Source organism: Papio anubis, chromosome 2 (assembly GCF_008728515.1).
Source record: "Papio anubis isolate 15944 chromosome 2, Panubis1.0, whole genome shotgun sequence".
Classification (NCBI taxonomy): domain Eukaryota; kingdom Metazoa; phylum Chordata; class Mammalia; order Primates; family Cercopithecidae; genus Papio; species Papio anubis.
Genome location: NC_044977.1, coordinates 158190536 through 158215412, shown reverse-complemented (window position 1 = coordinate 158215412; position 24877 = coordinate 158190536). Strand labels below are relative to the sequence as shown.

Sequence of the window (24877 nt, the reverse complement as noted above, 5' to 3'; positions counted from 1 at the left end):
CATTTTCTCAAACTGCAAGTATGCACATTCACTATCATACAACATCCTTTTTTTTTTTTTTTTTTTTTTTTTAATGTTCAAAAGGGCTCCTTCTACTCAAAAAGGCTGGGTATCACCAATGACAATTTTCCAGAGTTCAGCCACATGAATGCCATAGGAAAAGCAGTTAATAACAACCATGACACCAGCTGGCATTTGTAGAAGGCACCTTCTGTTCCAGGCTGTGCTAAGTGCTTTTATGGGCTCTAGGTCTGATTGCCCTTCTCTAGACCCCAGTCCTCTTCTGCCTATCACTCCTCTATGGCACTGAGACATCTTTGTCTTATTTTAGGATTGTTTGTGGATATGTGCGAGCTTATCCAGGGCCAGAGACTACCCTGTTCGTTTTTGTGTCCTCCGGGGTCAGGGAGAGGGTTGAGCCTCTATAATTGTTTGGTGAATGGTCCTGAAGGGACAGAGGTCTGTTTGCTTACACTTTTGTATAGTTTATAAGTGGAAGATTCAGAAAAGGGCATAGGATTTGGTGCATGCTGCCACCCAGACCTTCCTCATTTGGTTTGGGGTGGCTCACACAGAGTTCACACAGCCTTCCCCATAGGCAAGCTGGCCTTGACCACTCCTGGCTGCAGAGGAAGAGGCAGATGTGGAGGCCACGAGCCTTCTGCCCCTCCAGCCCCAGCCTGTTCTGAAAGGTTGCCCTTGTCGGGAGGGCTGGCGTTTCCGAGGCATGTGGGAAAGGAGGAGCCTGGCCAGGGTAGCTACTCTGCTTCCCCTGGTGCTGGTCTCTCTTTCCAGCAGGTGCTAGGCAGCGCCTACCTAATAGACCTGTCCCAGCTCCACAGACAGTTCTGTCAGTGTTGGGGCGCTAGTGTGGTCTCGGGAATGCTCCTGATGTTTCCTGAGTTCCCAGCACTGTCCTAGGCCACGGGTAAGAAAGGCCCAGGCTGTATGCTGCTCCCCAAGCATTTTACCTCTTCTCTCTGTCTCCCTCTCAAGGTTTCCTGCTGATTTTGGCACTGACCGAAGCGCTGGCATTTGCCGTCCAGGAACCATCTCCCAGGGAATCTCTTCAGGTCCTCCCTTCAGGCACTCCCCCAGGAACCATGGTGACAGCACCCCACAGCTCTACCAGACGTACTTCTGTGGTGATGCTGACCCCCAATCCTGATGGACCCCCCTCACAGGCTGCAGCTCCCATGGCAACACCGACACCCCGTGCAGAGGGGCACCCTCCTGCGCACACCATCTCCAGCATCGCTGCGACAGTAACCGCCCCCCATTCTGAAAGCTCCCTGTCCACAAGGCCCGCTCCAGCGGCCACAACAACCACATCCTCCAACCCGGAGGGCCGCTCTCAAGGCCAGGCTGCCCCCACCATCCTGCTGACAAAGCCTCCAGGGGCCACCAGCCGCCCCACCACAGCGCCCGCCCGCACTACCACACGCAGGCCCCCCAGGCCCCCCAGGCCCCCAGGCTCTTCCCGAAAAGGGGCTGGTAATTCATCACGCCCTGTCCCGCCTGCACCTGGTGGCCACTCCAGGAGTAAAGAAGGACAGCGGGGACGAAATCCAAGTTCCACACCTCTGGGGCAGAAGCGGCCCCTGGGGAAAATCTTTCAGATATACAAGGGCAACTTCACAGGGTCTGTGGAACCAGACGCCTCTACCCTCACCCCCAGGACCCCGCTCTGGGGCAACTCCTCTTCACCACAGCCCCACACAGTGGCTGCGACCACAGTGCCCAGCAATACCTCATGGGCACCCCCTACCACCTCCCTGGGGCCTGCAGAGGACAAGCCAGGCCTTCGCAGAGCAGCCCAGGGGGGTGGTTCTACCTTCACCAGCCAAGGAGGGACACCAGATGCCACAGCAGCCTCAGGTGCCCTTGTCAGTCCACAACCTGCCCCAGTGCCTTCTCAGCGCCCCCACCGCGGTGACCCACAGGACGGCCCCAGCCATAGTGACTCTTGGCTTACTGTCACTCCTGGCACCAACAGACCTCTGTCTGCCAGCTCTGGGGTCTTCACGGCTGCCACGGGGCCCACCCCAGCTGCCTTCAATACCAGTGTCTCAGCCCCTTCCCAGGGGATTCCTCAGGGAGCATCCACAACCCCACAAGCTCCAACCCATCCCCCCAGGGTCTCAGAAAGCACTATTTCTGGAACCAAGGAGGAGACTGCGGCCACCCTCACCATGACCGACAGGGTGCCCAGTCCTCTCTCCACGGTGGTATCCACAGCCACAGGCAACTTCCTCAACCGCTTGGTCCCCGCCGGGACCTGGAAGCCTGGGACAGCAGGGAACATCTCCCATGTGGCCGAGGGGGACAAACCCCAGCACAGAGCCACCATCTGCCTGAGCAAGATGGATATCGCCTGGGTGATCCTGGCCATCAGCGTGCCCATCTCCTCCTGCTGTAAGTGCCGCCCTCTCCCACCCATCCTCTCCCTCTCCCACATCACTGGCTCATCCCCAGCATTCGTTTGTCCCTGATTTGGCATCCGTGCCTAGTGAGCTACAAAAATTCCCAGAATCTCAGGAAACTAGAGAGCAGGACAGGTTATCCCTGACCCTAGTCCTCAGCTCTGCCAGGCCATGGCTTGAATGCCCGCTGATCATAAAGCTACAACTCCCAGGAGCTGGCGGAGGACCTTACAGGCAGTCTAATCCAACCCCGCACTCCACAGAAAAAATGCCAAGTAGCAGTGACATGACTCACCCAGGATCCCAGAATTAGGGAGAGGCAGGGCTGGGCTGAGAGCTTATAGCAGCTGTCTTCCAGCCCAGTGCCCTTGTCATGACACCACTCTGCCTCAAGGTAGCCTGCCAATGCCTCTAGCAACCTGGCACCAAGACACCATTGGTCAATGCGGATGCTTCAAAATGTACAGCCTCCAACTAGCAAACCCCTCACCTTCTTCTTCATCTTCCATCCTCTTTCTTGTGTTTTCTCTCCTCTCGCCCCTCTCCTCTCCTTCTGTCTCTCTTCTCCCAAGAAAGAAAAAGAGATAAAGCTTTCATCTGGTGGGAAGTTCTATAGCCTTGGCAAAAACCTAGTTCTTGCAGCTAAATTAAGGCTTGAGAGTTACGTAAATTCTAGCAACTCTCCACCCCCACCCCACTTTATTTGTTCGTAGGTGATGTGAGCTGATTGCAGTGTGGACCTTGTCCTTATTTTTTGCCCTCCCAAGGCCACCAGCTCCTCCTAGCTGCTGCCTGGCACTCTGTGAATGAGGAGTCAGGAGGTATTCTCTCTGTTATCTCCATAAAGAATCTGATACAACCTCTCAGAACTTTAGGGATTTCATTATGTCTTCCCTCGTGTACTTGAGCTTCGATTCTTAGAGTTTCTCGGATAGCCTTGCAGGAATCCTCAGCCACACCCCACCCCAAATGGTTACCATCTGCCACTCCCTGACGCCTTTCAGGCATGGCCACACTGCCCCACCCTCGTATCCCCGCTCCTCAGACAACCCACTCTCCTCTGACCCTCCAGGTTGTTGCCCAGCTCTCCTGGGGGCCTGAAGTTTGCCTTCTTGTGGTTCGCCCTCTATGGCCCTAAGCCATGCCATCTGAAGCCATACAACTCTAGTTTGTCTAGCAACGCCTGAAGCATTTGAAACAGCTCTGAGAGACAGCTGCTCTTCATCCCAGCTGCTTAGCCCCGGCCCTGCAAGTCTTCTTTGTAGGCTGCATTGCCTGGGCCTGTGTCCCATCCGCCCCCTCTGGGGTGGCTTCTGCTTTGTCTCCCAAAAGGAAGCACAGCATTCCACCTGTGTCTGGCTACAGAAGAGGGAGCCAATGGTGGACTCTTCCTTTAGTAGCACTCAGGCAGCCAGCACGGGCATCAGCTCTACTGGTTGTATTGGCTTCAGGTCATACCCAGGCTTGTCCTGATCTCAAGAGGAGCAAAGCCCCGAAGGCTTCCCTCAGGAAAGGCTGCTGAGCCAGGTCTCCCAGCTTTTCCTCCCACCCTGGTGGTTAGTGCAGGAGGTCTGTGCCTTTAATGTGAACCATGATTTCCACTTGGCCTTGTGTTGCAAGATCTTTTTATATCTGGAGTCTAGATTCTTTTCAGGAGCTGCCTCTCCTGGCTTTCTGTCTCCTTCAGGTTGATGAGCAAAGTAAACTTTCCATGTCAGGGCTGGCGACCTGCTTCTGCTGAAGGACCCAATTCAAGAAGAGCAAAAGTGTTTGCAAGTTGCATATTTCATTCTTAATGAAAACAGCTTTATTGTCTCTCCTGGAAACACACATTTACACATTTATTCTTAAAACTGTGGTTGCCCACTCCTAAAACAGAAGAATGATTATGAGAAAATGTAGCACTATTAGCCAATGAATTCTTAATAATGGTTGGTCATATCTGAGAAGTAAATACAGTAGGGACAGCTTTCTGATTTTCCAGTCTTTACATGTGTCTAGGATGCTCTCGTTTACAAAGTGCATTCCGTTATTTTTTTTATCATTCCATTCTTAGACCAGCCAGAGAAATAAAAGCAGGAACAAGCAAACACACTGCTAAACACACAGGTGCCACAGTGGCTCCAGCCATCCTCCACACCTTATAGGTAGGGAGTGAGTCACCAGGTGAAGTGATTGACCCAAGGTCCCGACCACACAGTGAGTCAGACTAGATCTGGTAGTACAAAATCTGTTTAATTCAGTGCAGGATTTCCTGTGTGCCCATTGTGTGCCAGACACTGTGCCAAACATTAGGGAATCTGAGATGTGGGCCTCCCTCTTTGAGCTGGATAGCCTGAACCCCACAGGCTATACCCACCTAGATTTTGCAATTCTAAAAGGACTCCTACTTCTCCCCCAGCCCTTCTATTATGTATAAGCTTGAAATTAAATCAGATCTTGCTGCGAAGCTGGAAAGCCCATGGGCTGCCTAAACCATGCATAAAAATGTCAGTCAAGACAGGAGCAAGGACACAGCCTGGAACTGTCCCTTGAGGATTCTTCTGGCACCCTGAAAGGAGCCTTCAGGTGCTAGAGATGGAACATATTACTTTCTAAAGAAAGACACAAACTTTTAATAAAAGTGGACTCTGGTAGCCCGTTGGGAACCGCACACTCCACTCCCTTTGATGTTTGTCTTGCATTTCCACTATACACAAGGAGGCTCTTGCCTTGGCCCTGACTGCCTCCACATCAGCTCCATGTCGTCAGTCATGGCCCCGACTCCTACGGGACCATCACTAACCCTGTGAAGGCTCCAATGAGATGGACATTACGGTGGAAGAATATTTGTCCAGCTTCAGAACCCTGTGCTCTCAGGAACTATCCTCGTCTATTTGGGCTGTTTTCATAGCCCAGCACCACTCTAGTTATCAGGAAAGCAGACCTCTTCCAGGTCTAAGGGCCCCTTGTTTTGGACCTTGTCAGGTGCTTCATTTATCCTAAAGCTACTCTACAGACCTCAAAGAAGGGTTTCATCCTTTGCCAGTTTGCCAGATATTTCAGGCACTCTGAGTCAGTAGCAAAGTGCATGCATCAGCTTCCTCTCATCTGGCTTTTCATACCAGCACTGGCCCCTGCCCTGCTTCTCTGAAGCCACCAGAGTCAGAATTCAGATGGGCTGGGTGCTGGGCAGGGGTGATCCTCTGCTCCTGGTAGAAGTGGGGGTTAAGCAAGGCAGATCCCAGGCCTGCCCAAGGAGGGAGGGTGTCAGTTCATCTGCCCTCCCAGATTGCAAGTCGCAGCCAGTGCCTGGAAGGATACATGTGTCCTGGGGCTGAGAAATGCTTTTCTCTCCTGAGCCCTGCCAGACACTCTCAGCCATGCACATTTTCAGAAGTGCTGAGAACTGAATTTGATTGGATTCAGGCCATGATGGGCTAGGGCAGAGGAGCCAGGTGGCTCCCGAGCTGGTCTCTGCTGCCACCATCAGGACACACAGAGCCCACCACCCTCGCCAGAAGCCTCCACGCCTGGCGCTGAATTGGTCGGCGCTCACCATTGTCAGTGCCTGAGTTTTCATGAGCATGTCAGTTTTGTGGCTCTGGCAGGGTCCTTTGCCTATTTGTCACATGCGATGTCCGTTTTTGAGAATGTCTTCACCCATCCTCTCTGCAAGAAGATGGGGCCATTTGGAGGGTGAGATTAGAAAAAAAGACTAGCTGCAGATGTTTGTCATCACCAACTCAAGTTCACCCTGGCCAAAGTGGAGTAGCCCCTCTCTCTGACGCTAGACACTTGAGGGCACCCTCTGCACCTGGGCCCCAGAGCAGTCTGGCCTCCTTCCAGACACTGGAGCATTAGTGCAGCATTCAAAGAGATCACATAACACTGTGCCGATGGTTGCTCAGTGAATAGTAGACCTGGATGTATATGTGTGCCTTTTCACTCACAGGCCCCAAATTAGTTTATAATTGTTATATAAGAAAACCCAGGTGAGAATGACTCTTGCCAATGAAAAGAGTAGAAGAGATTGGGATCAGAAGGCATTATGGCTGGGAAACGTGTCTCCTTGGAGCTTACGGATCAAACAGGGATGGCAGAGCCTCAAGGCAAAGCAGGGATGACCAGGGGATGTCCTCCAGCTGTTCCAGTGTTAGGCCCACACACTGACAGCTCTTCCCTGTGCGTCCCAGCCAGCACCTCCAGCCAGCACTCAGTCCTCACTTCATGGCTTCTCCACAAGAGGGCCATGGGCTTCTACAGGCACATTCCCGCCTGCCAGGTTGGTGGGTCAGACACTAAGCCCCCCAACCTGGCCTCCCTCCATACCCTGAGGCCTCCCTGTGACCTCCTCCCTCAGCATCCAAAGGAGGGAAATGGCTGTGCACAGCCCAGGTGCACCCCTCCCACTGGCACCCGTGGGCAAATCCTTTCCCTCACTGGTCTCAGGTTTCTCATCTACAAAACAAAGGGGCCAAACTGAAATGTATCATCACTCCCTGTCCTCACATTTAAGCCTGCGTGGATCATTAGAGAGGAAGCCTGGTGTGCTTGTAAGACTTGGCTTGTGGAATCGAACATACCTGCACACAACCCCAGCTCTTAACATTGGTTGGCTGTAGGACTTACACAAATGACTTAATCATGATCCAGTGTCTTCCTGTCTGCAAAATGGGACTCCTGTCTACTATGTTAGTTCCTTCGAGATGCAGGCACCAAGATGGGATTAGGCATATAAGAGAATTACTGGGGGAAACACCTGTAAATGAATCTGGACAGGCCATCCCACCTCTCTGACCTCAGAAGCCTTCCCTGCTCACAAACCACTCGATTCACACCTGGTTAATCAACAAAATCCAGACATAATTCTTCCTCCTGGGCCCTGGGAGTCTCAGGGATGAACAGACAGGATCACATGTCACACTGTGCTCAGTCAAGCTGCGTGGAGCCCACCTCAGGCCATCTGTGCAGGTGGGCTTTTGCGTCAGTCTAAGGCAGGAATCAGCTGGTTAAGAGCATAGACTGGCCAGGTGCGGTGGCTCACACCTGTAATCCCAGCACTTTGGAAGGCTGAGGCAGGCGGATTACCTGAGGTCAGGAGTTCAAGACCAGGTTGACCAACATGGCAAAACCCTGTCTCTACTGAAAATACAAAAATTAGCCAGACATGGTGGCAGGCACCTATAATCCCAGCTTCTTGGGAGGCTGAGGCAGGAGAATCACTTGATCCCAGGAGACAGAGGTTGCAGTGAGCCGAAGATTATACCACTGCACTCCAGCCTGGGCAACAGAGCTAGACTCCATTTAAAAAAAAAAAAAAAAAAAAAAAACATAGACTTTGGAGTCCAGATGTCTGGGTTTGCTCCTGGGCCTATCACTTTATCTCTCTGAGCTTCAGTTTTCCTATCTGTAAAATGGGGACCCTAATAGTACTGACTTTATGGGGCTAAATGGAGGACTAAATTAATAAATATTTCTAATGTGCTTGGAACCATAAGTCCTGTATAACTATTAGCACAGGTTTTTTTTTTTGATGATGATGATAGTGCCAGAAAAGCTATTTTATCAGCATTCAAGACTTCTGCCCCGTGAATTTGCTCCGTGAACTTCTGCTGTCAGGGTCTTCTGAGGAATTAAGGCTCACTTTGTACAGTTTGCTGTGCCCTGCCCCTTTTCCCACCATACACTTCCTCCAGCTGGGAACTCTCCTCATCAGTTTGGTGGTGCCACCCAGGCACCATCCTTGCTGCCTCCCTCTCCTCTCTGACTTGCACTCTCTCCACAGCTGTCCTGCTGACGGTGTGCTGCATGAAGAGGAAGAAGAAGACCGCCAACCCAGAGAACAACCTGAGCTACTGGAACAACGCCATCACCATGGACTACTTCAACAGGCATGCTGTGGAGCTGCCCAGGGAGATCCAGTCCCTTGAAACCTCTGAGGTAATGAGCTTGAAAGTGCTGGCCCCACTGCAGGGAAACCAGGCCCAAAGAGAGCCGTGGCATCTGCTCATTTCTGAGTGCCTTGCTCCTTAATGTATGGCCCATGGACCAGCAGTATCAGTAACACCCAAGAGGTTGTGGGCCCTACCCCGGCCCTACTGAGCCAGGATCAGTGTTTTAGCAAGAATCCCCAGGTGCTTTCTGCACATTAAATTTTGGAAGCACTGTTCCTGGGACTTTTGGTTTCTGGGAACAAGTGAACAAATACTCAGTGAGGACCTATTTTGTGCCAAGCACCCCCAGGGGACTATGAAGATGAGAGCTTGCTCCCAAAGGGGCTCAGGTTCTGAGATGTGGCTGGGGGACAAACCCCAGCATCACCCAAAAACAAAGCCAATTAGGGGAAACAAGACGAGTTATAGACAAAGAGCTGTGGGAGCCCAAGGAGGAAAGCCTTCCCAGTGGAGATGCTAGGAAGGATCAATGGATTTCAACAGGCATTCCAGCAGGGGAGGTAGCCTGAGGAAAGGTGGGGATACGTGCTGGATCTGAAGGGAGAGAAGAATACATTGTGTCAGGGTATTTGCCCAAGACACCTGGCTGGTCAGTGAGAGAGCCGAGTTTTGAACCCAGGACTTGAACTGCAGAATCCATGCTCTTTCCATCCTCACACAGAGGGTAGAGTAGAGGCCAGAGTATAACAGGAAAGAAGGATAAAGGACCAATTAGACACAGCCTTGATGGGGTATTATGGTATTGGGACTCTAGTTTGGGGCAACAGAGAGTCACTGAAAGTTTTGATCTTTGGGTGACCCAGTTTTAGAAGGATTATGCCGATGGCCTGGTGAAAGCACCCTATATGTGATCAGTGAATGGATAAGGAAAGAAAAAAATGGCTTGGTGGATGAGTAAATGGATGGAATGACACAAAAAGACAGGCTAAAAATAGGTAGCTCAACTAGGATGCAATTGAGATGGCCAGGAGAAAGATAACAGACATCTGAGTAAGGCAATGAGAGCTGAGAAGAGTTCTTGTGGAGGTACAACCCCACCCCTCCTTCCCGTGTGGGTCCATTGCCCAGAGCAACCAGGGTGAGCTTTTGTAAACATAACTGTGGTCACATCGCTCACATGCTTAAAACCTTCCCATTTCTCTCAAGTTAAAGTTCAAAGTCTTGTATAGGACCCCATCTCAGTCCTGCCACCACTTCTCTTCTCTTTGTTTTTGTTTGTTTGTTTTTTGTTTTTTTGTTTTGCTTTTGTTTTTGAGATGAAGTCTCAACTCTGTTGCCCAGGCTGGAGTGCAGTGGTGTGATCTCAGCTCACTGCAACCTCCGCCTCCCAGGTTCAAGTGATTCTCCTGCCTCAGCCTCCCAAGTAGCTGGGACTACAAGCACATGCAACCACACCCGGCTAATTTTTGTATTTTTAGTAGAGACAGGGTTTCACCATGTTGGTCAGGCTGGTCTCAAACTCCTCACCTCAAGTGATCTGCTGCCTCAGCCTTCCAACATGCTGGGATTACAGGTGTGAGCCACTGCACCCAGTCACTTCTCTTCTGTTTCTACTTAGTCCTATGACTTAAATACCATCTCTGCACTATAGAGTCCAAATTTCTACCTGTAACCTTGATGTCTCCCCCGGCCCCAGACTCACGTACCCATTTACCTGCTGCACATGTCTAATAGGCATCTCAAACTCAACATACCCAAGATTGAACCCTTGATTTCCCCCCCCAACCCCAAAACCCAAACCTTACCTGCAGCTCATTACGTAAATGGTACTGCCAGCTGCCTTTCCTTCCTGCACACTGCACTTCTAATCTGTCAGAAAATTCCATTGGTTCTCCCTAAGCACCAGGACTTCTCATTGCCTGCACCTCTGCCCCTGGTCCAAGCCATTCTCCTCCCTCACATCATGAGTGCTGCAGTGGCCTCTAAATTAGGATCCCCACTACCATCTTGCCTTCTGCAGTCTGCCCTCCACACAAGAGCCAGATGATCTTTTCAAGGCAGGATCCCGTGTCCGCCACAGCGTCCACTTTCAAGTGGCTCTTCTCCACATTTTGAATAAAATCCAGACTCCTGTTCCCATGCCCTTCACAAGTTGGCCCCTGCCCACCACCTGAAGCCCTACCACACTTCCCATTGATCACACACCAGCTTCAGTGGCCTCTTTGCTCTTCCTCCTGCACAGGAAGCTTGCCCCCACCTTAGAGCTTTGCTGTTGCACCCTATCTGAAATGCTTTTCTCCTGGATACCTTGAACCCTGAATTCCTTCAGGTCTCTGTTCAAATGCCACCTCCTCTGGGAGGCCCTCCCTCCCTGACCACTCTATATTAATTAAATCCCCAGCCTCATTCTGTTCCCTCTTCCTTACTTTATTTGCCTTCAGAGCACTTCTCAGTTGACATTGCATCATTCTCTCCCTGTTGATTGGTTTGTGGTCTTGCTGTCCTGCTGCCTGAGGCAGGAGCATTGTTTGTTGTGCTCACTGCTCTATTCCCAGCATCTAGAGCACTGCCTGGCACACAGTAGGTTCTTAGTAAATGTTTATCAAGCTAATGAACTATAAATGTTGTTCACCACAATTTACGCATCACCCAGTCAGAGCCTAACACACAGTAAATGCCCAAGAGAAATTTTTAGCCAGAGGACAAACAAGGGGCCAGCTTCATTGCAGCATTGGCCTTTAGTGTGGCCTGTGTACATTTTGCATGGAAAAGGTGTTCCTGAGATCTGTTACAGGAAGGGGAAAAAAATGTGTAACTTGACAAAGGGGCTGGACCTACTTTAGGTATGGGCTGTGAACCCCTGAACTTTAAATTTCTCATATTCTCTTTGCGAATTGGTAAATGAAAACCAAAGCCAAAGGACAATACTCGTGAACGCACTATAGAAAAGGCCCTTGCTTTTCGAACATCCCAGTTAGTCATTTGGCACAGAGCACGAGGGCCGCCGTCCAACACAAGCCAGAGGCTCTGGCAGAAAGGGCTGCCCAGCCAGTCATGGTCTCCAGACCAGGAGGGCGCCACAGGACCTGCAGCACAAAGCTCAGCTTGGCTTCAGAGTGGATTGGATTTTGCTGTTTCCCTCCCAGCAAGCAGTTCCTCTTATTCTACTTTATTTAGAGTAATATTACAACTTGTTCCGGTTCTCTGGGCTCACACTATTTGAGGGCAAATGCAGGCAGCCTAGGGCCAGGATGAAGCCAGCCAAGTACACACACACTGCCAACCACCTCTAGAGCAATCATAAGGTCCCAGTTCATATTCCACCATGTTCCGTGTCCTCGGGACATGTACTCACCACCTGCCCTTTAGCTGCTACCTTTGGAGACTGCCACATGCTTTGCCTAAGCAAGTTCCTCAGTTGTCCTGCCCCCACTTCTCTGTTGATGCAAGCAGCAAAACTCAGATCCAGGGCTGTACAGACAAAATTGTGATGCCCAAAAGGTGCTTGGAAACTTCCATTCTTTTTTATTTTCCCTCCTCTTCCTTCTCCTTCTCCCTGTTTTCTCTTCTTCCTTCTTTTCTCCCTCCTTCTCTCCTTCTCTCTTTTTTCTTCTCCTTTGGTTGTTTCCTGAATAACTCTCTCTTTTTTATGCAGCAAAGCATACCCACATGGTTTTGCCTTTGGTGAATACTTGCTTTGTGAAAGCTATAAAATGACAAGCCAAAGCTCAGTCTCCACAGTTGAACCCAAAAGCATGGTGGAGGAAAAGGATTTTTGTCTCGTCTTTGAGGTGCTCCACTATTTTCCTTAAATAGCTGGCCGCCTATCCACCCTTAGATAGGTGTTGAACTAGTTCCAGACACTGAAGGAAATTCTTGTCTTCTGAAAAGACATTTTATCAACAATGGCATTTCTTCCTTTCTTACCTTATGATTCATAGAGCAGTAAGTACTCCTCAGAAAGTATCTGTTACATATGTTTTGTTTAAAAATAAACTTCAGAGATTTAATTGTGGCTACTTAAAATGAAGATATTTGTAAGCAAATCTGGCATGAGCCAGTATACCTAGGCCTATAGTTGAGTGTTTGCCCGGAAATGGCTTGAAGGTTCTGAGACATTAGCTGTTTTAAATTGGAACAAGCTATGACTTTTTTTTTTCTCTCTCTCAATTAGTACCAGGGCCCAAATCCAAGTACAGCCATTCAGTAGCCCATAAATGTTAGCTCTCCTTGGTAAGTGAAACCAAAACCCTGCCAAAGCCATACAGATTACCTTCTGGGCAGTGGATTGCCTATTTCTAGGCTTTTCTGCTCCTGTAACTGAACATACAGACTGAAACTTTCATCCATGACTTATTATGCAGTCACACAGAAGTGCAGATCCATTCAGCTCAGCATCGCTAGTGCTATAAGAAATGGGGCAATAATTCTGACCAGGCTCTGGAAGGACTCAGAGGGGGAAGGAACTGGCCCTTGAAGCCTCTCGAGAGGTCTGTTAGATCCTGACAGGTGGGTAGCAGGAAAAAGGTGAGTGAATCTAGGTGCACTCAGGAAGGAAAAATGGAGGAGTTTCCCAGAAGTCTGTGAGAAAGAGGCAGGAAGTAGTCTGGGGTCCAAGTGGACCAAGTTTTGCCAATAGTGCAGTGAACCATGCACTGTATGTGTGTCATGCATGGCAAGCCCCCTCAGACTTTGACAAGGAAAGCAGTACCATCTCTGGCAGCCTGGGATTGGGGTGATTCCAGAAGCAGGAAACATTTTTTGAAAGCTGCTATAAAAATCTGAAGGAGCAGCACAAAAATTAAAATATACACATATACATACACACACACACACGCGCGCACACACACACACACACGCAAATTAATTAAAAGAATGGCACAGAGGGCTCTGCACCTCAGCATTAGCAGTAGGGATGATGAAAATGTGCACCAAGCCATCAATGCTGAAATAAATGTTCCCCTGTGTACATTTCTTTAAGAACGGCCACCTCTTAAGCCTTCTCCAGCTCACTCCATCTCCTCCCTCTCTCTTCCCAGGACCAGCTCTCAGAGCCCCGCTCCCCAGCCAATGGCGACTATAGAGACACTGGGATGGTTCTTGTTAACCCCTTCTGTCAAGAAACACTGTTTGTGGGAAACGATCAAGTATCTGAGATCTAACTACAGCAGGCATCGCTTTGCCATTCCTATTTTTCGTCTCTAAATTATAAATATACAAATATATATATTATAAATATAACCTTTGTGTAACCCTGACTTAATGAGAAACATTTTGAGCTTTTTTTCCTATGAATTGTCAACATCTTTTTTACAAGTGTGGTTTAAAAAAAAAAACTTTACAGAATGATCTGTGGCTTTATAAAATAAAGGTATTTCTAAGCAAAGCAGTTGCATCGATTGCTTCTCTTAATAACCATTCTTGAGCACCTGGGGATCCCAGGAACCCTGGTCAAGTGAGGTGAGAGACTGACCTCCTGTAGAAGCTGAATGTTACAGTGGTCAAGCGCATGATTCTTTGAGTGATTCTTAAAGCTCTGGTTCCTCTTGATGTGGTATGACCCCATTTCCTCCCTTCTCATATGCACACCTGTAAAGGGAACTGGGCCACCTGCGGGGAAGACGGCAGACTCATGCACAGAGCAGGAAAAGGGAACATCTCATCACCTCTGAGGATGAGTGCCCTGGAGCCTTATGACGGCACCATTGGATGTCATGTTTAATTCCATCCAAGTTGTGGACGGCAGGCAGGAGCTTGGAGCCCTCAGGAATCCATGGAGGACATCAAGGCATCCCAAGGCCGTGTCCCCCTAACGTTACTTCCGCTGCTAACAACAGGACTGCCTTTCCCTGGTGGGAAAATGCTCCCTTTATGGCCATTCCTGTATCCCCTCCAACACCCACATCTGCATTAAACACCCGTGCCTTTCTCTTGGAGAGGATTGATCCCGGCCCTGGAGCTTTAAAATGCTTGCCCTTCTTCAAGGATCAAATGTTTATTGGGGTTCAGCTTTGTTTTCTCAAAACACCATGGTATTGTGCCCCTGAGGAATACGTTTATCTAAGAAGCTTTGAGGTAGTCGAGCGATAATTTTTGAAACCTTCCTCCTGCAATCTTTAAAAAAAAAAAATATCCAAGCAAATCATTTGGGAGAAGACATTATTATACTCCTACTTGGCACTGCAAACCTGCTCGCAGCACCAGCCGGGGGACTTGCCATCCAGCTCTCGGCTTCCGCTGCTCCCCTTGTTCCCAGCTGGCTGGCTGCCTCCCCGTGCTGTGTCCAGCACGGCCAACAGGGTCAGACCCTCAGAGATGCCCAAGGGGCTTCCAGAGGTGGCTGCTTCTCTCTTTTTTCCTGATTGTGGCTGAGAGAGATGATTACTGCTTTGACACTTCCTTTCTCTAAAAGAAAAATAGTTTGATAGTATATTTTGAATATAGATGCTCTTATAGTCGGATTGGGAATTGAACTTGAATGTTGGGTCATATGTTTGTGTTGTTGCTGTGGTCTATCATGACTTTTTTCTTTCTGCGTTTTCCTTAAAAAAAGAAAAAAGAAAAAAAGATGGCCTTCGAAAGTGTGTTCTCAATGTTGTATGAACCTACTTCACATGAGTTCGGTTGTTGTCTCTCTTCAAAGACTCTTCAGCCCACAAAGAAGCAACTAAATGTTTCTCTAAGTTAATTTTCTAGCGTGTTGTTGTCTTACCTTTTTAACCTTACCATAATATTTCTGTTAACTGTTACATTTAATATACCAATGTGTGTGAGTATACAGAGAAAAATCTGTTTGTAAAGTAAAATTTATATATAATATATGTAATCAAAGATACATATGTTATATATACATATGTGGATGTATGATTTATTTTTCCTTATCCACAGATTTCAGCTACCATGTATATATAAATAAACTTATTTTATTAGCCAGAGGATTCCGTTGCTAATACATTTTGCATTCTTTTCAAGATAAGCTCTAAGCCTTCCTTGAGCAGTACCAACACCACTTTATATCCATCCGTATTTTTCAATCTGATTTAACAGTAAGGTGAGTTTTATGTATGTGACGAGCTAATAGGATTAGCAATTTATCATTTGATAAAATCTTTTTGAACATGTTTGCAGTTTCTCCAAAGTAGACTCATGTTTCATCAGGTCTTAGGAGGCAGGGTGTCAAAGTACATCCCCCCCCCTCACTCTCCTCGCCTCCAGGGCTGAGTGGATTTATATATCAATATCTTTGGTCCAGAGAAGTCTGAAGCTAACCTGGCCATTGAGTGTCACCATTCTGTAGAGAATAACAATACCTAAACATGACACATTTGTGCACAACTTAATCAGTAGCTTGAACTTTTCATTCAGCCTTGGACAATACATCTTGGAATTCACAATAATGCAGATCCTCAGAACCAAGTCAGTGTCACCTGTATAGGAGGCTGTTACTGTAACACAGGCTCGCTTGCCCCTTCTGGGTGCATCAGGGGTGGTGTTCACAGCATTAATGCTATGTCTGAATAAACAAGGACACTACTGTCCTTTACTTAATCTGATTGGTTCTTCATCTGTTCCTCAAGTAGCCAACACTGATATTTATAAAATACCTTCCAGGCCATCTCAGACAGACAAAGTGGAAGACAATAAAGAAAGGAAGGGTTGGAGTGTCCTGGTCAGCAGGAAGGAAGTGCACACAGAGTCTTCTAGTAGGCGACCAGGTTTTTTACCTTTACCTGTGTGATCTCGGGTAGGTACCCTGCTCTCTGGGTGGTGGGCAACAAGGAGGCTTCTAAGTAAGTCACTGGCCCAGAGGTTGGAAGAGGGTGTCTGCTCCCAGCTCTGCTACTTTCTGGACACGGGACCTTGGGCAAGTCATTGCAGTTCTCAGGGTCCTCCTCATGTAAGAGGATAGTGGCCAACTGTAGAACATATGATATGGTACTTTTGGAACTGTGAGGTTCACAGCCCATATGGCAGTACCTGTCAACCCTGGACCTCCTTCCTCCTGAGGCTGAGTTGAGAATTCCATGAAATAAACTATACGATTCATCCACACACCAGGCTGGATCAGGTATTCACTAGAGGTTGGCTCCCTTCTCCTTCTCTCACCTGAGGTACATTCCTACATTACAGCATTTGGAAAAATATCCAGCTCTGGGGTTTGGTGACCTGGTTTCTCCAGGGTAAAACTTATGTACAGCGGTTTTTAGGTCCATGTTGTCATCCTGGAACTGGAGGAACCTTTCTGACCCTAGAGAATGGATTGAGGTGTGACCCTTGATGGTTTAGTGGATGCCAAGGTCAGTAATTAAAACCCAGGGGTGTCATCATATCCTAACTTGGGGCACCCTTGGAGAGCTTACCAGAAAACACCGTCTTTGTTGTTTTTCTCAGTTTTCCAACAGATGGAGAAGCAGAGGTGTAGGGAATGGCTGGAACATAATGCGTGGGACCTGAATTTGCCCAAGGTCCTTATCTGGTGCATCAGAGAGTTGGAGGCTCAGGCCAGTGTTCAAACAGTGAGGTCCAGAGGGAGGAAGCATCCTGGCCAACAGCAAGCAGCTGATGAACAGCAGAGCATTAGAGGACAGAGATGAGGAGGAAAGGAGAGAGGCGAGGCAAGGACCTGAAGCTGCTGTCAGGACTGAGAGAGGAAACCGTAGGCAAGTCTTTTCTCTTGGGTCCCTGGAGCTGCCTCCTGACACTTTTCATCCTCCATTGCCTGTGTGGACATATGTTCACATTCACATGTGCCAGTACACATGGGGATGTAGAAAGCCCCAAAATAGCTAGATTGAGTCCTAGCTTGTAATTTGAGGTCTGGGGCAAGTGATCACCACACTTGTGATCTGAGGTCCTTGAGCCTCAGTTTACTCATCTGTAAAATGGGGTTGCCTGATGCCTGCCTTGCCCACTCTTAGGTAGTAAAATGTACAAACCCAAATGGTCTACCCCCACAGCCTGCACTGATCCAGCCTCCCCCACCACCAGCAGAATAATCTGGGAGGTTGGGCACATGACCCTGCATCAAAGAATGCATGAGTGCCTCTCTGCACACAGCCCTGGGCAGTGCCCTCTTCTCTTTCAGCTCAGTGAATGATGGAAACTCATGGAAGACAGCAGACAAAGCAGCCCCGGGGATAGGGGAGATTCCAGAGAGGCCCGTGACCAGGCCACAGGGATGCTGGGGCTGTAAACCAAAAGCCACTGGACTCTGTAAACCCACTGGGCACCACAGAGGCAGAAGGGGTGATGAGCGAGAGGCGAGTAGTAGTGGACTTGCCCCCCAGTGCCAGCTCCAGCATGCCCCTCCAGAGGCGCAGGGCATCCTTCAGGGGGCCACGGTCATCATCCTCCCTGGATAGCCCCCCAGCCTCCAGGACCAATGCCATGAGTGGCCTTGTCCGAGCACCTGGGGTCTATGTAGGAACAGCACCCAGTGGATGCATAGGTGGCCTGGGTGCCCGTGTGACCCGCCGGGCCCTCGGCATCAGCAGTGTCTTCCTTCAGGGCCTGCGGAGCTCAGGCCTGGCCACAGTGCCGGCTCCAGGTTTGGAGAGGGACCATGGTGCTGTTGAGGACCTAGGGGGCTGCCTGGTGGAATATATGGCCAAAGTGCATGCCCTTGAACAAGTCAGTCAGGAGCTGGAAACACAACTGCGGATGCACCTGGAGAGCAAGGCCACGCGCTCAGGAAATTGGGGTGCCCTACGGGCTTCCTGGGCCAGCAGCTGCCAGCAGGTAAGTGTCCAGGCTGTGCCAAGGGCTTTGCAGAGGGCTGGGAGGGCTGCTGAGGGCAGGAGTAATGTTGTGAGTAGGCTGAGGCCAGAGAAACTGACCATAATGCCCTACACTTTCACACTTAAAATGTTCATGATAACAACAATGCTCCTTTTTACCAAGGTTTACCAGGAGCCCACGCTAGCCCCCATACGTGCACTATCCACGGTCTTCTTTATAATTCAAAGACATGCTATGCAGCAGATCATTCATTGATTGCACTTTTCAGATGAGAAACTGAGGCATGTAATTTTCCCAAGACTTCAAAGCTAGTAGAGGGATGAAGATGAGATTTGAATCTGAATTTTTGTGCCTTCAAAGTTGCATTTGCCCCATTACCCTGAGCTGCCTCAGTCACCTTTACTGTTGAGAAGGGATTTTTACAGTTATTATCCAGTCAAATACCATTGGATGGGTGTGGTATTAAGAACAATGAATAAATGGAGATGTGTTCCTGTATCCACCTATAACCACGCTGTTCAATAGAAATGTGAGGTACATTGGTAATCAACAAGTTTCTACTACCCACAGTAAAACAAGTAAAAAGAAGCAGGTGAAGTTAATAGTACAGCTTACTTAACTCTATATGTCCAGAATGTTATTTCAACATGTAATCAATACAAAATATATGAATGAGATAATTTACATTCAAGTAGAACTTTCTGCATGATGGAAATATTAATATCTTATATCTACACTGTCCAATCTGGCAGCCACTAGCCAGATATAGCTATCAAGCACTTGAAATGTGGTTAATGAGACTGAGGAATTGCGTTTTTGTTTTATCTAATTTTCATTAATTTAAATGTAAACAGCCACGGGTAGCTAATGGCCATCTTATTGGACAGGGAAGGATGCAGAGGTTTCATCTTTCTCCCTTGCTTGGTCAGCCCTGCGTTTCCCACTCTCCAGGGTGATTTCTGCAGAGTCTGGAGCTCATCCATCATGTCTGGCCTGCAGCCTGTAGTTCTAATGCTGGGACTCCAGCCAGCATTGCACCTCTCAGCTGGTCTCTCTGTGGATGGTTGGCTTCTCTCCTCCTCTTTCTCTCCAGATGCTGGTCTTGGGATCACTCTGAGCAAAATCAGTCTCTAACCCACCAGGGACTGCCAACTCAGACCCTTGGCCCCCTGGAGTCCAGTATGCAGCCTCCCAAGAGGAAGTCACAAAATTTTATTTGTGTGTAGCTGGGGGATGCTAAGCAGGTGCACACAGGGACTCCCCATTTGCCCTTCCTGCCTCCCATTTCGTCCCAGGATGCTTCTCCTGCACTGCTCTCAGTGCCCACTGACAGCACAGAGTGCATGATGAGCAGCACCATCCTCTCAGGCTCTCCCCCTGGTGCTGCTGTTCTGCTTGCATCCATCTGGGCTGTGAGGGAGAGCCATCTTAGAATAGTCCAGGGCCTTAATGCCTGTCAAATCTAAGAGGCAACCATTCCTCCAGGATTCTTCACAACTGTCCAAATATTGTGCCATAACAACCACCAGAACATCCCTAGATACTCCAATATGTCAGCATCTGCTGGACAATCGCTTGCACTCAGATGCCACACAGACTTGTCAGGAGAAATCAGGTGTCCCAATGGCTAGGTTAAAAAGTAGGGCCACAAAACTTAGTTTATACTCAATAGATACCGACTTGCTCTGGCTCCAGATAGCTACAAGAGCCCTTGCAACGTACTGACTTCTCTGGGCCTCAGTTTCATTATCTACAAAATGGGTATAATAATGCTTAGCTATTCCTGCAAATCCACAGACAAATAAGATGACTGGCTCCTGCCTACAGGTAGAGTACAGACTAGGAAGCTCTAAAATCCTGTGAGAGCGCCGCAGCCACACACCAAGACACGCGACCTCTGTAGCTGAGGGCCAGGGTCCCACATGGGCTCACTTTCCTCTTCAGTGATTGTAAATGAGGTCCTGGGTATGAATAAAGTTCTCTTTTTCTTCTTTTTTAAAAAAATCATGGCCTTGAAGATAGACCAATGGATAAAATGAAGTTATTACTTCTTTTTTTTCTTTTTTTTCTTTTTTTTTGTTTTGAGATGGAGTCTCGTTCTGTCACCCAGGCTGGAGTGCTGTGGTGTGATCTTGACTCACTGTAACCTCCGCCTCCCGGGTTCAAGCGATTCTCCTGCCTCAGCCTCCCGAGTAGCTGGGATTACAGGCGCATGCCACCATGCCCAGCTAATTTTTGTGTACGTTTAATGGAGATGGGGTTGCACCATGTTGACCAGGCTGGTTTCGAACTCCTGACCTCAGGTGATCCACCCGCCTCTGCCTCCCAGAGTGCTGGGATTACAGGAGTGAATCACTGTGCCCGACCTGGAGTTACTATTTCTATATTGCACAGCCCAGCCTTTCAACCATATTAAGCTCTATTCCATTAAGAAGAACAAAAGAAAACTCCATAATTGAGAAATACTAGTTATTTTTTCAGTCAATCTGGCCTCGCAGAACTGCAGGAGGCCCCCACTAGGCCCCCACCCCTTTCCAGGCCTAGAGGAAAGGCCACCTCCCAGCCCAGTCGTTTCACAAAGTGCTGCCTTCATCTCACCTGGGGTCAGAGGCAGCCACTCTGCGGTCCTGGGCTCCAGAAATCCAGAGCTCTCTCCCTCTGCCCTCACTTAGGCCTTTCTGGCTGGGGCTTCATACCCACCTTTCCAGACTCTGGGCTCTGGTGTTCCGTGCTCCTCACAGCACCCCTTATCTCTCCCGTTTCTCCACCTGCAGCCACCTCTCCCCCACCTTGTCCGTAGAACTCCTCCTCGTCCAGAAGCCCAGTTCCATGCTCAGGTGCCCTCATGCAGGGCCTGAGGCCTCAGAGCAAGCTCTCAGCAACTGAGCCCCGAGTTGGCTCCTAGAGAGAAATTCAACCTCCTTAGCCTGGGCCCCAAACAGAGAATCCAAGAGAGGCCTCAGTCACTCAAGAGCAGGGTGGGGATGTCCATTTCGGTGGCACTTTCTTGGATCAGGCTGGAGCAAGCAGTGGGGAAAGTTCGGAGCAACAATTTCCATAAATGTTTGGGAAACAACATTTACCCCTGCTTTTCAGAGGTGGATGAAAGAGCTGGAAAGGAGATGGGCTCTCCTCCCCGCCGCCACCACCCCAGCTGACACAGAAAGCTCCTGGGGCCATTCTGGGGAGTGGGGGCCCCTGTCCCCTGGAATCTCCCCACAGCCTATCTTATCCCCACCAAGAGGAGACAAAGACAGGTTTTCAGAAAAACCAGGAAGAGAAGCCGGGGGAGGGAAACCATTGCTGTCACTGTGCAGAGAGCCGCATCATGGAAAGCAACACAAAACTAGGGCTCGCACCATGGCAGAAGCAGGAAGGCCGTCCCGGGGAGGGGAATCTTCTCCATCCTTATCACTATGTAAGTTTGCGGCCAGGGTTGGCTCCACGGGTGCACCACCAGTGAAGTCTCATCGGGCCCTGCACTGGAGTGCAGTGACGCCATCAGAGATCACTGCAACCTCAAGCTCCTGGCCTCAAGAGATCCTCCTGCCTGGGCCTTCCAAAGGGCTAGGATTATAGGTATGAGGCACCGTGCCCAGCCAATAGTTTTATCTTTGAATTTGTGTTTTGAAAGTGAAGTCTGGTGGGACAATGGAGCATGGACCAGGGGCTCTTGAATGGTCCTACCTCCCTCTGTCTCCCTACAACGTGTTTTTGGCCCACCCCTCTGCCCCTGGGATGCCCTTCTGATACCTGCTCCACGCCCCTGGGTGGCAGCAACTGGAGGGAGAGGACAAGCCTCTTGCCCGCCCCCGACCCAGGTATCTACAGGTGGCACTGAAGTCGTAATATCCTTGGGGGTTATCACCCCATCCCTACCAGCAGGACATGGCACATCGGCCCAGTGGCCAGTAAGAAAGGTGCCGCAGCCATTGGTGGGGTGCGCACATGCCCAGAATCATGGCGCGAGGCCTCTGGATGCCTATAAAGGTCTGTATAAGCATCCCCATGCCCCAGGGAGTGGAAAATTAAATAGCAGATAAAAATTACCATAACAAGTTGAAACATGACAGAAGAAAGGAAAAAGCATTATATTTGAGTAACTTAAATCGCATTTTGTTCCTGCTCTTTGAACAGGGGGCCCCACATTTTGCACTGGGATCCACAAATGATACAGCTGGTCCTGGTTAGCGTTCATGCACATGAAGTTCCATTTCAATTCCAAACCTCTCTCTTCCCACTCCTTGGTTGGGTTAGAACCTCCAAGCCTCTTCTGCTAAGTGGTGAAAACAGACAGAAAAACCGGTGGCAACTACAGAGGCTGAGGAAGACCTGGGCCATTTCCCTCTCCAGCCTTGCTCTGTGCTCCTGACTTTTCTTACCAAGTGAAGGATGCTGACAATAGGCTCTGGTGGCAACATCAGGCCCTTTCATCCTCAGATAGGGCAAACACAAGCTTGGGATGAGGCAGCCTTGTGCCTCGGAGCTGCAGATGAAAGGAGAGTGGGGACAGAGGAGCAGCCCTCAGAGACCGAGTGTCAAAACAAAAGGAACAGCTGAGTCCAGGGGGAGAATGGAGCTGCCTGAGGAAGAAAGGGGAGCGCAGAGGTTCTAAGTTAAGGAGCCAGGACATTAGTCTAGGTCTCCATGGGAGAAAACTGCAGCTTACACCTCCAAAGGATAAGGCTGTCAGCTGGAGGAAATGGGAAATCAAAATTGTTGAAAGGCAACAGGATTAGAGTTTAAAATGGACCTGATTTGACTCTTTTTCCTGCTGTTCACAGCCCCTCTTTCTGTCCCTTGCATAGAGAGAGCCCACACTCAGGGAATCTGCCTATTTGAAGAACATGCTGGAAACTCAGGCAATCCAGATCTGGGCCAGGTTTCTCTCCCACAGAACTTGTGGTCCTAGAAGGCTTTCTTTTTAGAAAAAGAAACAAGAACTAATCCTTCTCCACTGAGTATAAAGAAAGGCAACAGGGTTTGTCGTTCATGATTCACAACCTGGTATCCCTGAAAGTAGGCGATGGGGGCAGAATCATAATCTGCAAAGGCCTGAACACATTTCCCCAAGACAAAGTCACTCAGCCTGTTTCTTAATAAATGCAATTTGTTTGGTCAGAGCGGGCTAGTGGGGCATTTTCTCTGTCAGCCAAGCTATAAGGGACACTACAGTATGGTTAGAAATGTAGCTACCAGAGAAAAGTCCATTAGAGAGATTCATTCCTCTTAGGAAGAGTGAGGTAGATGATTGGAAGAAGTATTTTGATGGGACATGGGGAGAAGGAGGCATGAGCCTGCTTCTCAAGGGTCTTGTTCATATAACACAGGTGGCCACTAAGCTGCTTTGTTGTTTTGTTTTGTTTTGTTTTTTTGAGATGGAGTCTCACTCTGTTGCCCAGGTTGTGGCACAATCTCGGCTCACTGCAACCTCCGCCTCCCGGGTTCAAGCAATTCTCCTGCCTCAGCCTCCCAAGTAACTGGGATTACAGGTGCCCACCGCCATACCCAGCTAATTTTTTTGTATTTTTAGTAGAGACAGGGTTTCACCATGTTGGCCAGGCTGGTCTCGAACTCCTGACCTCGTGATCCACCTGCCTTGCCCTGCCAAAGTATTGGGATTACAGGCATGAGCCACCGTGCCCGGCCAGTCACTAAGCTGCTTTCTAAGAAAGGTGGTTTCTGGTTTCCGGGAGGCTATTTTCTAAGTCGAATGTGTCTGGAAAGCAAGAGAACTGCTGAAGAAAACGGAGGGAGACTAGGGCTTGGCACTCAGGGCCTCTTTCCATGCCCCTCTCATACACCACACTCGGCCACTCTTAAATCTCTTAAGATCTCTTAAAATGTGAGTTCCATGTTGAGAAATGGAAGACAGGGGGTGGGGTCAGTTTTCCATGGAAACTAGGGAAAACTAGATGTGATACACAGACTGGGGATTTTGAAGCCAGACAGCCCCTAGCCTTACCACTTGCCACTTACCAACTGCATGACCTTGAGCAAGGTCTTCATTGATCTCTACATCTCAGTTTCTCATCTGAATAATGAGAATGATTAGAGACTTCCTCTGACATGACAAAATATCTCTAAGAAGGAAACACTAGGCCTTCCACAGAAATTAAGAATGAGAAAAAGATGTCCGCTGTCTCTACTGTTCTGTAACATTGGTCAGAGGCAGCAGTCAATGTGATTAGACAGGAGAAAGTACTTAATATAAGAATTGGAAAGAAAGAGGGAAAATTTTGATCTTTCTGGAAATCCCAGAAGGAACCATGTAAAAACTATACAACAAACAATAAGATGATTTAGTGAAGTAGCACGTTATAAAACAACATCAAAAAGCAATGCTGAGGCCGGGCTTGGGGGCGAATGCCTATAATCCAAGAACATTGTGAGGCCAAGGCAGGAGGATCACTTGAGCCTGGGAGGTTGCGGCTGCAGTGAGCCATGATTCTACCACTGCACTCCAGCCTGGGTGACAGAGCAAGACCCTGTCTCTAAAAGAAAAATAAATAAATAAATGCTGCTGGGTATGATGGTACAAACCTGTAGTCCCAGGTATTCAAAAGGGTGAGGCAGGAGGATTGCTTGAGCCCAGGAGTTCAAGACTAGTCTGGGCAACAAAGCAAGGGCCATCTCAAAACCAGCAACAAACAATGCTATTTATGTATAAAGAAAAAAGATACAAGAGATGAGAACATCTCATTCATGATAGCATAAGATGAATTAGCTCTAAACTTCAGAAATATCCAAAATCTGTATTAGACAATAATCAGATCTTTCCGAAACACACAAAATAGTCTTGAACAAATGGAAAGAAACACCATGCACTCAAATAGACTC

General features: G+C 48.8%; 2 protein-coding genes across 4 annotated transcripts in view; both read left to right on the top strand.

Moving 5' to 3' along the window:
* The window catches only part of TMEM108 (transmembrane protein 108), a 330997-nt gene extending 315760 nt beyond the window's left edge, over positions 1-15237 (top strand). For all 3 annotated transcript variants that reach the window (XM_017955891.3, XM_017955890.3, XM_017955893.3), the window contains 3 exons: positions 997-2415; positions 8191-8345; positions 13339-15237. In XM_017955891.3, coding sequence (XP_017811380.2) covers positions 997-2415; positions 8191-8345; positions 13339-13461 — 1697 coding nt within the window. In that variant the 3' untranslated portion in view covers positions 13462-15237. The remainder of the gene's footprint in view (positions 1-996; positions 2416-8190; positions 8346-13338) is intronic.
* Positions 15238-17207: 1970 nt separating this feature from the next.
* The window catches only part of BFSP2 (beaded filament structural protein 2), a 63434-nt gene continuing 55764 nt past the window's right edge, over positions 17208-24877 (top strand). Inside the window, exon 1 of the mRNA XM_009201705.4 lies at positions 17208-18037. Coding sequence (XP_009199969.1) covers positions 17549-18037 — 489 coding nt within the window. The 5' untranslated portion in view covers positions 17208-17548. The remainder of the gene's footprint in view (positions 18038-24877) is intronic.